At 37.2% G+C, this 16,277-nt stretch overlaps 3 protein-coding genes across 5 annotated transcripts; 2 read left to right on the forward strand and 1 right to left on the reverse strand.

Annotated features, from left to right (window-relative positions):
* Positions 1-2,649: 2,649 nt before the first annotated feature.
* LOC147533187 (BRI1 kinase inhibitor 1-like) lies at positions 2,650-3,641 on the forward strand. The gene has a single exon (XM_086648574.1). It carries the CDS (start codon positions 2,686-2,688, stop codon positions 3,487-3,489), a length of 804 nt encoding a protein of 267 aa, XP_086504700.1. The 5' UTR covers positions 2,650-2,685; the 3' UTR covers positions 3,490-3,641.
* Positions 3,642-3,976: 335 nt separating this feature from the next.
* Positions 3,977-7,278, reverse strand: LOC147533188 (pentatricopeptide repeat-containing protein At2g13420, mitochondrial-like). The gene is made up of 3 exons (XM_086648573.1): positions 6,942-7,278; positions 4,718-6,408; positions 3,977-4,644 (listed from the first exon to the last, which is right to left on the reverse strand). The coding sequence occupies exon 2, from the start codon at positions 6,375-6,377 to the stop codon at positions 4,764-4,766; it is 1,614 nt and encodes a 537-aa protein (XP_086504699.1). The 5' UTR covers positions 6,378-6,408; positions 6,942-7,278; the 3' UTR covers positions 3,977-4,644; positions 4,718-4,763.
* Positions 7,279-9,392: 2,114 nt separating this feature from the next.
* Positions 9,393-16,258, forward strand: LOC147533189 (phosphatidate phosphatase PAH2-like). Of its 3 annotated transcripts, none has more exons than XM_086651106.1 (12): positions 9,393-9,881; positions 10,148-12,762; positions 12,858-13,438; positions 13,550-13,623; positions 13,945-14,029; positions 14,364-14,450; positions 14,560-14,632; positions 14,936-14,979; positions 15,101-15,229; positions 15,334-15,429; positions 15,546-15,684; positions 15,951-16,258. In XM_086651106.1, the coding sequence occupies exons 2-11, from the start codon at positions 10,353-10,355 to the stop codon at positions 15,600-15,602; spliced, it is 3,636 nt and encodes a 1,211-aa protein (XP_086507232.1). In that variant the 5' UTR covers positions 9,393-9,881; positions 10,148-10,352; the 3' UTR covers positions 15,603-15,684; positions 15,951-16,258. The 3 variants fall into 3 exon arrangements, with proteins under 3 accessions (XP_086507232.1, XP_086507233.1, XP_086507235.1); XM_086651107.1 differs by having other exon boundaries at positions 9,569-9,881; positions 10,090-12,762; XM_086651109.1 differs by lacking the exon at positions 9,393-9,881 and having other exon boundaries at positions 9,946-12,762.
* The last annotated feature ends 19 nt before the right edge of the window (positions 16,259-16,277 follow it).

Here is a 16,277-nt window from a genome sequence, read left to right on the forward strand (position 1 = left end):
GATTCTCACTCCTAGATGGCTTTAATAGAGATCCTCAATTTTTTATGTCTCGAATGCAAAACTCTAAACTTATCTTATTTACTTATGTGACATAGTTAATTTTTTCAATAAATAATTAGTTATTTTAGAAAATATAGAAGACCCGATTTCTATTGGTTGAAAATCAAATGTTGATGAGTTGGACAATTAGAGATATCTCAAGAGGACACTCTAGAAATAGAGTGTCCTCTTGAGATATCTCTATTCCACTCTCGACACGTCATCTTAGAGATCCAAATAGAGTGTTGCGTTGGAGGGGAGTTTTAAGAAAAAACTCTAAAAATCTTAGGTGGCACTCAGAGTTTCTAAGATTGAGTGTTGCATTGGAGATGCTCTAAGTGATACAATCACAAATTTACAGGGATAATATCTTATTCCTCTCGGCCAGATATTTTTTTTTTTTTTAGGGGAAAATACTTTAAACTAACAGTATGATACAATTAGTTCATATAACGTTATCATCTAGGACTAAACCACAACAAAATTAACCATTAGGGGTCAATAAGGAAGCAGCCAGAGAGTGGGCATCTTTATTGTAAATTTTGTTGCAATAGCAAAGTTGCACTTGTCTTTCTCGATTCTCACACGTGCTTCTTTAACCTCCTGAATCAAGCGCCACGGTATGTCCTCATCAACGGACAGGATTGCTTTAATTAACACCCTTGCGTCTCCTTCTAGTATAAATTCAGCTAACCCTAACTCATTCGCCACCTCCATTCCACACCAAAACCCTTCCATTTCACTGAAAAGCGACGGTATCGGATTGAGGAGTTTTGCCTTCGATCCAATGGTTTCTCCATACGAATTCTTTGCTATAGCAACACAGGAAGCCCGGTCATTCCTATATGATCCATCGAAATTGATTTTAATCTTTCCACTTGGAGGAGGCATCCATCTGTTAACCGGCAAAATGGAGTTAGTGTTTGAATTTACATGCGAATCAGTGATGTACCTTAGTTGATCTTCCGATTTCCATAGACATCTTGTAAGGTCAGATACTTGAGAGTTACATAAGTAAGTTCGCAAAATTGTAAAGTGCCTCATGTATTGAGAGAAATTGACAAGACACTGACGAAAATAAGTAAGAAGAAAGATGAAAAGATCCTAAAGATCAAAGATGAAAAGACCCTAGAGGTCAACAACATAACTGAAAAGAAAAACTAAGAGAATCGTCGTTGTCACCGGAAACCACCGCTGTCACCGGAAGACCGTCGTCGGGAAACCGTCGTCATCACCGGAAAACCGCCGACACTGAATCTCAGAACCCGCCTTTCTCCGTGCCACCACCGCCACGAAATACACCACCAAAAACACCCCCATTGCTAAACACCACAAACCAACACCACCATCACGGAACCCACAAAATCCCCCACCACCGCCAATAACCACAAACAACCCTCTTCTCTACCACCACCCCCACCAGTACCATCGTTCTTTAATCATAACCATCGTGTGAAAGTTTTAGAGAGAGGAAGAAAGGGTTTTAGAGAAAAATAGAAAATGGGATGAATCATAAACCAAATCGGATAAGCACTACACAAATAAGGAGAGAAGAAGTAAGAAGAATCAGATGAGAAAACTAACCTTTTATGATGGAAAAGAAAATCGTATTTGGATGTGAAAATCAAGCTTGAAGTGTTTGGTTAGTAGGAAGTTAGGAAATAAAGGTGCCTTTAGGAAATGATATGATAAGTGGGCTTTTAAGTGGGGACTTAATAATTTTTGCCTTCTGTCATCTTCTCTACCCTAATCGACATAGGGAAAGAGAGGGAGAGATCGTTAGATAGGGAAAAAATTTTAACTTCTTATTGATATCCATTGTTCTTTCTATTAATTATAACTCGTATACATTCAAAAAAAATGAGTAAATTAATTTTTTTTTCTTATTTACGAATTTTATTTCGAGTTGTTGTGATTTATCAATTTTAAATTTTCGATAAATGTTGTTGGTAAATTAGAAAAAGATGGATAAGAGAAAAGAAAAACTATGATAAGCGAAAATACACAGGTAAGCATAACACCAAAGAGGTATAAGAAATTGAAAAAAAAAACATTAAAGACAGGGTAATTTTGTACTTTTAAGTGCAAAAAGTGGGACATCCCTAATATCCAATTAAAAAAGGGGCATCCCTAATTGGACATTAGGAATGAGGGGTATCGCTAAATACTCCAAGTTTTTTCAATATCAACTTCTTCCGTTGATGTAGCTTCATATATCAACTTTCTCCGGGTAAGTGGTTGTGGTTGTTGGGCACAGGTGGTGCTTATAATGTGTTGGTGGTGAAATTTGAAGATGAATAACAAAACATATTTTTCGTTTGATCCCTTAATTTCTTTTGTCTTTTTTTTTTTGTTGGAAGGGTTAATTTCTTTTGTCTTAGTCCATAAGGTGATGTGTAAAAACCAAATTTCATTTTTATATTTCTTTTTTGTTAAAAAACCCAAATTTCATTTGGAGATTGAAACTATTCAACAAAAATGATATGCTCTTTAAAGAACCACTAGTGCTCTGTAAATACCAGTTGCCTACTAGAACTAGTCAGATCACCTATCTGTAGACTGTACCCAAACCTCTGCTGCTTATTAATACTCACTCACCAGCACCAGAGACTGAGAGAGATAGAGAGGGAACCCAATTCACAGCTTATGGTCACCCAACAACAAGAAATGAACAAAGAGAGTAGGAATGATGAAGAAAGTTCAAAACCAGAACAAAAACCTGAAAAATTAGTTTCTTCTTCTCCAACTTCTCCTTCTCATGAATTCACCTTCAAAATTTCACTCCAACCTTCTTTACCACATTCCCATGACAAAACCAATTCCCCTTCTTCATTTGCAATTGATCTTTCTCCTGCTGATGATATTTTCTTTCATGGTCACCTTCTCCCTCTTCACCTTCTTTCCCACCTCTCTATCTCTCCTTCTTCCTCCACCAATTCATCCTTCCATTGTTTAACTACTCAAAAACCCAATACAGAATTTGTCTTAGAAAACCAACCCACCACTACCACCAACAACAATAGTAATATTGAAAATCATCAACACCATAGTAATGGTGGAAGAAGAAAGAGAAGAATTAAGGTGAAGTCTTTTTCAATATTTAGCTTAGTGAAATGGCAAAAAAAAAGTGAAATTGAAGAGGAGGAAGAAAAGGGTAGAAAAAACAAGGTGAGCTTTGTTGCTGGTAATATTCTAAAGAAGTATTTGAAAATGGTCAGACCACTTTTGTTCTATAGAGAGAGAAACAAGAATGGGAAATTGAACAAGATACCTCATTCATCTTTTTGCAATTTGGGTTTTAATGTGAATCAAGAAGAGACAAGAATAAGAAGAATTTCACTCAGTGGTAATGGAAGTTTGGAAGAATTTGAAAGTGCAATTGAAGCTGCAATTGCTCATTGCAAAAATTCTAGTACCACCAATAAGGAGAAAGTGAGTTCCCAATATTAATCCAGTATCTCCATTGATACAACAAACTTACAACAATTATGGGACTGGTCTTCTTTTGTTAGCCCGGATTTACAATGTAACTATTTTGAACTTAGAAGAACAATAAACAAAATTACCGGATATTGTATTTGCAGAAATAAAATTGGGTTGTATAACTGTAATGTTTTTGTTTTACAAATAACGTTTTTTACTATTAAAATTTTGGGTAATATAAGAAGAACTATCTTTCAAAATTCCGTCCGATTTCTTCTCACTATACAATGTTCATTATCTTGTGATGAAATGAATTTTAAAAGTGGATACTAGGTTTAATGAATTATGATTTCAAATATGAGGAATAGTAATATTTGTTTCTAACTTTATTTGATATGCAAAATTTATTCTACTCTGATTTGAACCCTAAAGGCCATACATATCTGTCCTACGTATCTGTCTTTAGAGTTGTTTTTCTTCAATTTTCAAGATTCAAAGTCGTATATTTTCAAAATAAAAATCAAGCAAAAGATCAATACATCACTTCAAAAAACAAATACAATGTATTTATTTCTTCAACCATAAAGAAGAACAAGGAATTTAAAAAGTATCAACAACAAATATTTGGTGATTGAGAGCTATGAGTTGGAGTATAATGGTAATGATGATGATTTCAATCCATTAAAACTAAGTAGTTAGTTTGTTTCTCTACTTTAAAGGTAATATTGTCACCCCACTGTATCAGAACTCCTTTCCTAACATTAAAGTGCTTTTATATCCATTGAAACACACACTTTAAAGACTTCCAAGAAACAGATAAGAAGGCATTATAGTGCCATCTCCACCATAAAAGACAATGGAATATGACAATGTATGTTGTGATTTAAACCTAGTCTCTGGTTGGTCCTAATGTTGAACAATCTATAACTTTGCTAGGATTGATAGACTACATTGTCAATGTTATTTTTGTGCAAAACTAATAAGTGCGGGTGACATCCTCCGAAACCATGACCAATTGTTGGTTGATATTAGAAGTGAAGTCAACTTGGTCAAACTTGTTTGTCCGATCTCAGAGGTCACGCGTTCGAATCACTCCACGTACCATTCTTTCCCCGAAGCACGTTGAAGTCTTAGAAGTCCCCGAGTTGTTTCGAAAGTTCAGTTCTCGGAGATATGGCATCCCTGCACAAGTTGTTCTTGGATAATTTATATATTGAATGAAACGTACTATAGAAGTGCAATGTGAGAAATGTACCTCGCGGAATTAACATTTTTCGGGATGTTCGTAGAGCTCTAGCTTTTCACCTCCTATAAGGCTTGAAGTGAAGATGTTGAAACTCAGAACCAAATGTAATAGATTCTTCGTCAAGTCTCTTCTTTAATCTTCTCCAAGTTCTTAACATATCAGATTGAATCAAACCCCGATAAAGTGTTTCAAATGTGATCTTTTGTGGAAGAAATCCTTTCTCAATCATCTCCATAAAAAACTGGCAAGCTTCTTTCCATTTCCGTTTCTCACATAATCCGTGAATAAGCAGTGTATATGAATCTAAATCTGGCCCAGCTCCACTCTCCTTCATATCGTTCCATAATTCCTTCACGACTTCCATTTGATTCAACTTTGAAAACATACCCACTAATATATTATACGTCTGCAAACTTGGAGTACACGAAGATTCCTGCATTTTCCTATACAATTTCAAAGCTTTATCCGTGTCTTTCCTGCCTCGGAACTCCTTAAAGAAACAATTAAATGTTGCAGCAGATGGGGTTACTCCATTAGTTTCCATGTCATTAAGAAGTTCTTCGGCATCTTCAAGTCTTCCACATGAACCAAGACATTTTATAACTGAAGTGTAGGTCGCTACGGTTGGACAAATTCCTTTCTCTCTCATCGAACTCAACTTATCGAGAGACAAATCTGGTTTATGAGCACGACTATACACATGAAGAACGATGGAGTAACTAGTAACATCTGGCTCTATTCCTCTCTTTTGCATTTCATCTAACATGTTTTCAGCTGCTTGAATTGTTCTTTCAAATCGATCTTCTGGGTGTAAGCTTGATTTCCGACAAATTCCATTTAAGAGAACATTGTAAGTAATAACATTTGGTTCTAATCCACGATCCAACATTTCTCTAAAGAATCTCTCTGCCATTTGAGGTCGATTTAGTTTACACCACCCATAAACTAAAATTGTATAAATTTTTGTATCGGGTTCGAATCTGAATTTTCTTTTATTGAATATCTCAGTAGCAACCTTCACATACCCATACTTACAAAGAGTGTCAAGAAGGTATGTAAAATCGTCTTTATCAGTTTCTCTCTCGATGAAGCTCTCCATGTCATCAAAAGCACGAATTGCTTGCCGCGTAAAACCTGCAGATATTAGTCTTCGAACTAAAATTCCGAAAGTTTTAGAAGTGGGTTTTATGCCTTGTTGATCCATTTCAACTAACAACTGCCATGAGACATCGAATTGTCGAACTTTTGCCAAGATATCGATTATTAGATCATAAGAGACTACATCATGGCTATAACCCGCCTGTTCCTTCGCCCAAACGAAGAACCCCATCGCAATTTTCGATACATTTTTCAGGCGAATCAGAGTCTGGTGAACAAGATCATTAGTAACTCTAATTCCACTGAGCTGAAGAGCGGTTTCCATGGCATGAAAAGGGTTGTGTTGTTCGATTAAAATTCTAGAGACCATATCCGCATCATTGGAGATCTGAAGAGAAGGAAGCAAGGGTTTTACACTTTCTAAATACCCCAAGTCAAGGTCCGAATCCATGGGGGTGTCGTTGAACTCAGAAGAAGCATGGGATGAGAAACTTAATTTACGGAATTGCGGAGGAATAAAGGTGAACATGAACTGTCGTCGGGCAACTAATCTCGATGCCATTAATGACATGGTAACCTTCACAACTAGATCCTTATAGCATCTGCATATAACCAATCTTGTTCTCTTAGTTTATAATGAAGATCTCACAAAACAACATGTACCAAGTATTTACCCAATTAGCCTAAAGAAAACCAACAACTATAAAGGGCAAGATTTCAAGCCATGGGAATAGTTATGAAGCATAAGCTAGAGTTCTACAACTACCATTTGAGCTTATCAATAATCACTCACTCACTCACTCAAGAGATTTATATTTGAGCTGCTGAAACAAATTAGTGCCACAAGAACTTTACTAACTATGCTTTTGATTTGTTTTGTGCAGGTCAATGAAATTTAGGAAGAGTTAAAAGAGTGGAAAAAGTTCTTTTTTCCTGCTGAAGCTATAAATGCTTCTTCCAAGTTCACAAGTAAACTGAAGGGAACAAAACCCATGAACAAAATTGGCTTTCTTGGTAAAAAAAATAAGAAGATGTTCATCAAACTGATATAACCAAAACCCTAAAACAAATAACAATTTCAAACTATGATTTGAATAAATTAAAACTAGGTTTTATGTAAAACAAAATTACTAACCTTAAGTTGGATTTTGTGTTGTTATTAGCTAAGGTTTTATTGAATTTCTTGCTTGCTTCGTTTCCTCCTCTCGTCTCCTTCCTGAGAATCCTGATGTTGTCGCCTAATTTCCTTCCTCAAAGTAAAACGGACAGTGTAGTAGATCAGGCTTGGGGGCTGATAGTGATAGTGTCCATTTTGACAGTACATCTGGCCACACGGTGTGCCTCTAGGTGTGGCTCGTGGTTTTAAAATGGCTCACTAGGAATGATGCTTAACTTTTTAAGAGGAGCATCACACTCCGTCTCACTACTGATGTGAGTTTGCTTTACAACACACACCTCCTAATACCACATCAGAGTAGAGTGAATCGTGTTGATAACGTATATATAGAATGGTGCGGACCAACTTTTTGGTCTGCTAGTGACACTGTCTGTTTTGACACACCTGGATCTCACAGTTTTAAAACACCTCTTAGGGAAGGATGCTTAACCTCTTAAGAGAAGCACCACACTTCGTCTCACCACCGATGTGAGATTGCTTTACAGCAAAGATATAACTTTAACCACACCCTCCAAATGGTAAGTTGCACGACTATATTTAAAGTCATCACGTAAATCTTCTCAAAAGTCAAAACAACCAACCTTCCAGTTAACTTGCGATTATATCCTCGATTCTACAAAAGAAACAAACTTGCCTATTGATGAGTAGCCGCCAAGAAACAACTTCAACCAGACCATCACTTTAAAACCTGAAACTGTTCAAATCACACAAGAAGAATCATATGGAAAAAGAAATATAGAACTTCAAGAAATCTTGTAATTTCATAAAAGTGGAATCCAAAGATTTCATAGTACCCCACCAGGATTCTCTTGAAAGATAAATTATGCCTCACCACAATCGAGAGATCTAATCAGACACCTAGTAACATTAGTTGAGGATGATGCCCAAACCAAAAGGCTTGACAAAGATAGTTGAATAACGCAGACAAACTGCAAAGGGTGAGAGGTGAGGCAGATCACCATAACCGGCTAAAGATAAGGTTATAACTGAGAGCCTGAGACCAAACTAGCGGTGCTAACCAAAAAAGAGCTGAACGCATTTCCAAAAGAGTCATTGTTGTCTTTGCAGAGTCAAAAGGTTGATCTAGAAGAAAAAAGACACAAAGTCCCCCTAAACTCTCCTTGGTCGAAAAGAGTGACCAAAAGGTAAAACGACCGAACAAGACGGTTTAAAGCATAATTGGGCACAATAATAAGGATCATGCCCCTTAAGGGTGGATGCTCACGGGGACAAAATAAAGTACACGTGCCTGTAGGAACTATAGGGGTATCAAATTGCTCAAGACATGTGATATCTGGATTCCGTCGGCTATTTTTGCCAACATCAAAGATGTAGTCGCTCAAAATCATGAAACCTTGGTAAATAAAACACGAAAACTTTAAAGACATCTTAAAGTTGTGTTGGATAGTTGGAACACTAGTTTCTCAATCAGAAAATGATATCTACAACACCAGAGTATTAAATCACTAAAACACACACCATATAGATTATATATATCTTAGAAAAAAAATGAAACTACAATCTTACTAGAGACCAGATGAAGTAAGAAACATGACACTAAAACGGTAGGAAAGCATAAAAACCAAGAAATCTCCAACACAAAGAGATTTAGGTTAGGGCGTTGATTTGGGGAATAAGGTGGAAACCCCAAAACACATAAACCAAACATACCCTTAAAGTCGCCGACCGGAGTTAGCCGGCGACGGCGGCCGACTTCGTTCTCTCATGTTTCTCTCTTCTCTCTTTTTTTTTCTCTCTCTCTCTCTCTCTCTCTCCTCTCACTATCTTCTCTCTCTCCTCTTATCTATATCTCTCTATCTTCTCTCATTATCTCCGACGAAGGGGAAGAACCCCTTCACCGAGTCTGGTTTGAAACTCAAACTAGACAAACCAAACTCACCTGGTTTGAAACCAGACGAGACCAGATCTGGTTTCGTTTGGAAACCAGGGCTCCGGCGAAGAGGCTCCTCCCCTTCGCCGGAGATGTAGAGAGAGAGTATGAGAGAGACAGAAAGAGAAGATGAGAGTTGCCGAAGATGATGAAAAAGTGGTTTGGATTTGTTGTGGAGGTTGCCGAATTTATGATGGAAGTCGCCGATGTTCGTGGTTTAAGTGTTTGGATGAAACAAAAAATTTTAATTCTTTTTAATTTCCGTCCAAAACTTTATACTCCAGATGATTTCTTTATTCAAATCACCCACCTTAAGTTAGCACGAAACGAATCTTCGTCCCTTCCGACAGAACCAAGTTGGATAACGAATAAAAAAACCTCAAAGTTTGGTTCACACAATCATATTAGATGTATATTTTTATTGGTGATTATTCTTTGAGTGACTGTTTTGTGAGCTTAGTTCAACAAAAAAAAAAAAAAATAAATAAATATAAATTTACATAAAACTTTCTCATAATAAAAGTTAAAAAAACGGACTTCCTTTTGTCCTGATGAAGTGTCTCAAGAAGTTTTCTTATAAAAAGTCTCCTTTTCAAGTCATCCTAACAAATGCCTCTATCATTACATTGTCCACCGTCTGATCTTACATCAAATCTCAAGAAATAGAAATCAAACAAGAATGATCCAAAGGAGTACACAGATAAGTAATACTCCTTAAGGAGAATTATAATCATGGTTGAAAATCCCTTTTCATGGCAGAAAAAGGGCAAAAAGGGTAGTAGAAATTCCGCAGTCTTTCTTGCCACGAAATCAAATTAATCATATCACCACCTTCTGACGTGGACGCCATTGGATCTCTCTCTCTTCACCTTCTTCTCCCCTTCCTTCCCCCACAAAAAGAATCACCAAATCCTCCTTCCTAGAGAGAGAGAGAGAGAGAATTGACGAAAAAGGAGAATAGACCCATACCGGAAGTTCACATTTTTGATCCATTTTAATTCATTCAGGTCAGTTAAATAAATAAACCCCACAACCCTTTTATTTAATTTCAATTTTGTTTTTGTTCTGTTTGAGATCTAAAAGAAGCATTTGAATGATATATGCGAATATACCTAGGATTGGTTGTTTCTTTCTCTTTTATGGGTCCTATTAGTTTTGTTTTGACATCTATTGATCTGGGTATTCATCCATTTATTCATCTTCTTCTTATCTTAGGAAAAAAAAGAGGATAAATTTTTATGGGTTTTGAGTTAGATTTGATGATTTTCTGCAGTTCTAATTATCAGAGGTGACCAAGATTCGATGAGTTTGGTGTGTTTTCTGAACTGGGTTTTGGTTTTTGTGGTGGAAATTTTAACAACATCAGATCTTGGTGTTATTGATTTGAACCAGAAAGCCTCACAATTTGGTGAGGCAACAACTGATATTTTGAGATTATTTTACCATTTCTTTATTGAAAAAAATTCAATCTTGGGAAGATGTTTGCTGTTGAGAAACTTAGTAGCTACATTACCCAAGGAGTTTACACAGTTTCTGGGCCATTTCACCCATTTGGGGGAGCTGTTGATATAATTGTAGTTCAACAACCAGATGGGAGCTTCAAATCTTCTCCATGGAATGTTAGGTTCGGGAAATTTCAAGGAGTTTTGAAGACAAAGGAAAAGGTAGTTAAAATTAGCGTAAATGGAATCGAAGCGAATTTCCATATGTATTTATCACATAAAGGAGAAGCTTATTTCTCTAAGGAGGTCGACAATGAAGAAGAAAATTCGGTTGCTTTGTCTACTCAGTCTTCTATGTATGAAGCAGATGACAATATTGACCAGAACCAGAATGTGAAGTTAAAACAGTCTAAGAGTTGTGATTTAGGTTCTGATTTACAGAGTTCTGTTACTCAGATTGATGCAGGGAGTCAGAAGATAGTGATGACAACTAATTCTAACCGGTCCCAGATTTTTGGGTTCATGTTTGGGCGAAAATCTGTTGATTATGGTGTCCAGGAGGAGCGAAATGGGTCCGGGCTAGAAGAGACGAATTGTTTAGATCATGCTGCGATTGCAGCTGACTTATTGGAGGTTAACTGGTCTACTAATCTATCAATGAATAGAGAAAAGAGGAGTGATAAGCCTTCGATTTTGTCTTCTTCAAGCCTGCCAGTTGAGGTTTATAAAGATTTTGAGGTTAGTGATGAGAATTATTCCGAAAATTGTGTTCTGTCGGAATCGATTAGTCTACCCAATGAGGGTGTAGGCAATCATTTAGAGTCTATTCCTCGAAATACCAATGCTTTTGAGGAGGCAAGTAGTCCTAGTGGTTCATGTCTAGAATCAAAACTCACATTGGAGGAAAATGTTTCCAATGTGGTGATATCTGAAAAAATAATCGAAAATGACCAACTTGATATAGGTAATGGCGGATTTGTGGGAAACAAGAACGACTCACTGTCTGAGGTCACCCCACTTCATGCTCATAATCCTCATTCGGATGAGCTTGAAGAAGATCAGAGTAATATGCAGTGTTGCGAAGAAGAATCCTTTGACAAAATAAATGATAGTTCAAATTGTGGGATGTCTGATAATGAAGGCGAAACTCTTCAAATACAATATCAATCTTCGGAGATCTTAGGGGAAGCTGTTGATATTCCCGATTATCAAGGAGGTCTAGAGAATGCCCATCCTCCCCATTACGGATGTGAGGTCTCTGTAGTCAATGGGGATACAGAGGTATCATATGGGACTGCGGAGAAATTAGAGACTGAATCTGAAATAGTACTGACTACTAACAATTCAGACGATTCTTGCTTATTGAGCCGTGAGGGTTCCTATGATACCCTTAACACCAAAAATGTTAGTGAAAATGAGGTAAAATCTTCTCCCGTTGAAGCCAAAATTATGTGCATGGAATCCGATAATCTTGGCAATAGGTATAGTAAAGAATTGGATTCTTCGCTTGTCATCCATCAAGAAACAGTAGTCGATGTACTAAATGAGGATAAGACTTCAGATAAAGAACAAGATGAGGGTTCTAGGAATCAATCTCCAGTAAGCTTCTCTAATTCTTGCTTGTATGGAAATATTACTCTAGAGAGGTCCTTTATAGCACCAGACCCGCATTATCCAGAGGCTGCTCCCGAGCAAAGCATAGATTTAAATGAAGAAGTAGAGTCAGGAGGAATTTGTGTGGTATTCAGTCCTAGCTACGCAATTCGTCAAGATGAAGAAGAGGAAAATCATGACGAAGAAAATAAGATGAATACTTCAGTTGACTTTGTTGATGCTCCTCAGGGATTCAGTACTGATTATCTCCCAGCCGAGTTACCAAATTCAAGCTTTGCACCATCAGAAAGTTCAGATGAAGAGCAGTTCCTTTTCAGCGACAATGAAGATTTCATAACCAATGGGGATCAGCAAAAGAGTTCTGTTTCTCCTGATCCTGTATATATTAGTCCAGTTATCCTTGATGATGAGATAGGTGACATAAGCTCGACTGATATCAATCATGTGCCTTATTTGTCTACGGATGAGTTTGCTCATGAGAGTTCCCTCAGTGCTAGTCAACCACTGGTTGAAGAATCAAACGCTACTTCTCCGATTAGTATTCAAAGAAGTCAAAAGGGTACAACTGAAGAAAGTAAATGGGCAGCACAGTCTATGCCCAATCTCAGATCTTGCATTGACAACCTGGAGGCATCTGATGATCTTCTCCCTCTTAGCCACTCTTTCAGTTCTAGTTCTGAGAATTTAGAATCGAAAATGCTACGAAAGGACATATCATGCTCTTTCAAACTCAATTCCGACGCTAAAAGTCCTTCATTAGAGGGAAAATTTACAGTTGATGATCCTCAATTTTTGGAGGTACTCAAAGATATGTCGACCAATCCTTTGTTCGGTAAGACAATCTCCTTCCGCATTTTCCTTCAGATTACTTATTTGAAGTAATAAAGCTTGTAAATGAAAATCTTTTAAGTTGTATGCTTTATGTAGAAACATCTCTGTGCAAGCACTTGCTAAATGAAGGAATGGGGATTGATGCTGCTTCTCAAGCATTTGATGCTGAAAAAGTGGATTACGATAAGTTTGTTTCTTTAGCTCCTGAGCTTGTAAAGGACGAGAGACTAGTTATTAGGATTGGAGGCCAATATTTTCCGTGGGAAGCCGCTTCACCTATTATTGTGGAGATGGTTTCATTTGGTCATGAACACATTTCCGAGTCCAAAGGCATGATAGCTGTTGACCGAGTTGAGGAAACTCTTGAAGATGATGCATCGAACACCAATGTCTCTGGTGGAAGCTGGAGAATCTGGCCTTTCACATTCAAAAAATCAACATCCCTGACTTCAGTCCAATCAGCTCAAGACGGCGCCAAAGATTCTGAGGCGGACAATCCTTCGCAGAGCAATGGTGGTGGAATAACAAGGAATAACAGTTCAACCAAAGTCAATGGTTCTAAACGTAAGGTGAGATCGACTATTCCGACATCTGAACAGTTGGACACCTTAAATCTGAAGGCAGGGCAGAATATGGTTACCTTCACATTCTCAACTGCAATGCTGGGAAAACAACAGGTGATCATCATATATGATATATGCATATTTTTATTTTCGGTTAAACTAGGTTTTTCTATCTCCTTGTAAATATTTGTCTATTTATGTTCTCTCGATCATGTTCTTGAACAGGTGGATGCAAGAATATATTTGTGGAAATGGAACACTCGGGTAGTTATCTCGGATGTCGATGGGACAATTACAAAGTAAATCTCATTTTCTATTGCCTTTTCCCTTAAGGAGTTAGATTATTAGGCAAATACATTTTCAACATTCATGTCTCTTAAGTCAATTAGCTAGAGTTACTATTTGTTTAATCTCCAAATTTACCTCAGATGGGTGTTTATATAAGTTAATTAGAAGATAAATGAAATGCCACTTAGTTTGTACTTACATTACATCATGTACCAGTATTACCACATATTCAGATTTTGTTTTCTCGTTAATATTTTCGACTCTTTCTTGGGCTCAAAATGAGAAACTTTCTGTTCCCATGTCTGATTCCTCCTTTTCCGTTCTTATTAAAGATCGGATGTTCTTGGGCAGTTCATGCCTTTGGTTGGAAAGGATTGGTCACAGACCGGAGTGGCCCATCTATTTTCAGCAATTAAGGTATGTCTATATCTTATCTTATACTCTTTCAACATTACAAAGCTTTAGTTTTGTTTATAGTTCCACAGTTCTCTTAGAGTCTTATTACTACCCACTCAAGTTTGCCCACTCAAGTTTAGTTAGGATTGATCTTCCACAGTTCTCTTAGCACCCACTCAAGTTTGCCCGGCAATGCAATTACTAGGACGCAGCTAGAATAGATTGGAATCTATGATCCGAAACAGCAAAACACACAATTGTTTCCTTCAGTTCTTACTTGGACCGAGTAATATATCCGAGTAACTGATTAAGAAATACATTGTCCTATAAACCTGGATCTTTTCTTATCTTGTAGGAAAATGGGTATCAATTGCTTTTCCTCAGTGCACGTGCAATCTCGCAGGCCTATCTTACTAGGCAATTCCTTCTCAACCTTAAGCAGGTGATACATAAAACTCTAATGTGGGAAGCAAGTTCCTACTTCCTTGTCGTTGTCTTTTCGTTTTCGAAGCCTCGTGACAGAAAAAGCTATACGACTTTTACTTGCGCAGGATGGCAAGGCTCTTCCTGACGGACCTGTTGTTATTTCGCCTGATGGACTTTTTCCTTCCCTATTCCGTGAAGGTTAGTTTACTATCTACGATGCACTAATCTGTTGCTTCATTCAAAGTAGTGCAGTTTATCTGACAAAAGGCATCTCCAAAAGTTAGAGTTTGACTCCTGAGTTAGTTTCGAGATTTGGTTGTGGAGTATGTCTGCTCAGTTACAGAACCGAAGTATAAATTAGGTTTTAGTTATTGACCGATAACCGCTTTACTGACCTTGATTGCTGAATGCTGACCTACTTTCAGTGCTTCTCTTCGCTGTATTTATTCTAAGAAATGATTTAACAAAACTGTTCTTTCTTTTTATCTTTTATAATAACAGTTATCAGACGAGCTCCTCATGAATTCAAGATTGCATGTCTAAATGTGAGTTCCCTCTTACAGTCAGCAGACTAATCTGTAACCTTATAGTACATTATATTGGTCAAAATCGTTTTTGTTCTGCTGGAAGAGTTGTTATTAATGCGTCTGATTCTGAAATTACCAGGATATCAAGGCATTATTTCCTCCCGATTGTAATCCTTTTTATGCTGGTTTCGGCAACAGAGATACTGATGAATTTAGCTACCTTAAGGTTGGAATTCCAAAAGGAAAAATCTTCATTATCAATCCCAAGGTATTAATTTATATCCTAATTTTAGTTTAATATGCAATAACATAAACCCTTACTCCGGTCATTTGCCTTCTTCCAATTTGTTCATCATGTAATTGATGGTACAGGGTGAGGTTGCTGTGCATCGTCGAGTTGACACAAAATCATATACTTCGCTACATGAACTCGTTAATGGCATGTTTCCTCCCACATCAGCTGAGCCGGTATCCTTTCACAACTGTTCCTGTTTCTTCGCTGATTCCCCTAACTATGTGGAAATCTAACTTGCTTGGTCTCTTAGGACATATATGAACCAACTTTTATCTCGTTTTTGGTTCAGGAGGAATACAACACATGGAATTACTGGAAAATGCCTTTTCCTGAAATCGATCTCTGAAGATACCATCAAGAAATCTTGTCATGCACAACGCCGTTGGAAGCACAAGGATGTCACCTTATCGGTTTTGGAATCATCTCAGGTAAGAATCATGATCTTGTTTCAGCTACTGACAAATACTCGGAGTCATGAAACCGCTCTTCTGTAAATGTTCGCACATGCAAGCAAAACACGAAAAAATTTTCTTGCTCGAAGAAGAGTGGAACTGATTTTTGGCCTCAGACCCCTACAGTCTTTAAACAACTACGAAATCTATGAATTGGGTACTACTTGAAAACTGAAAGAGAATCATGAAACTGTTAGTTCATACAGACATCGTTCCTATTAACGGCTGTGGATCATGTGCAGAAAAATTGTTTGAAGATGATGAGCGATGAGGCTGGAAAACTCCTTGTGGTGGAATATATAAATCAATGATTGTCAAAACTGATTGATACCCGCAAGGCAGATCTAAAGAGAGAAGATGGATCCGAATCATGTCCTCCTAAACACTTTTAGCTTATTATTTGCATAATTCAATCCTTGTGAGAACAACCCATTGAGCAATTTAACGACGTATATGTATAGATTGATCTATAAGATGAACAAGAGGTATTTATACTCGAAACTGTACAAGAATCATTGTTTATATAAATGCAAGATTCATTTCCATCTTCCTTTAGATTGTTGCTATTA

The sequence above is a fragment of the Eschscholzia californica genome, unplaced genomic scaffold (assembly GCF_041429995.1).
Source record: "Eschscholzia californica isolate CP2 unplaced genomic scaffold, dmEscCali1.0.p SCAF_6, whole genome shotgun sequence".
NCBI classification, from domain to species: domain Eukaryota; kingdom Viridiplantae; phylum Streptophyta; class Magnoliopsida; order Ranunculales; family Papaveraceae; genus Eschscholzia; species Eschscholzia californica.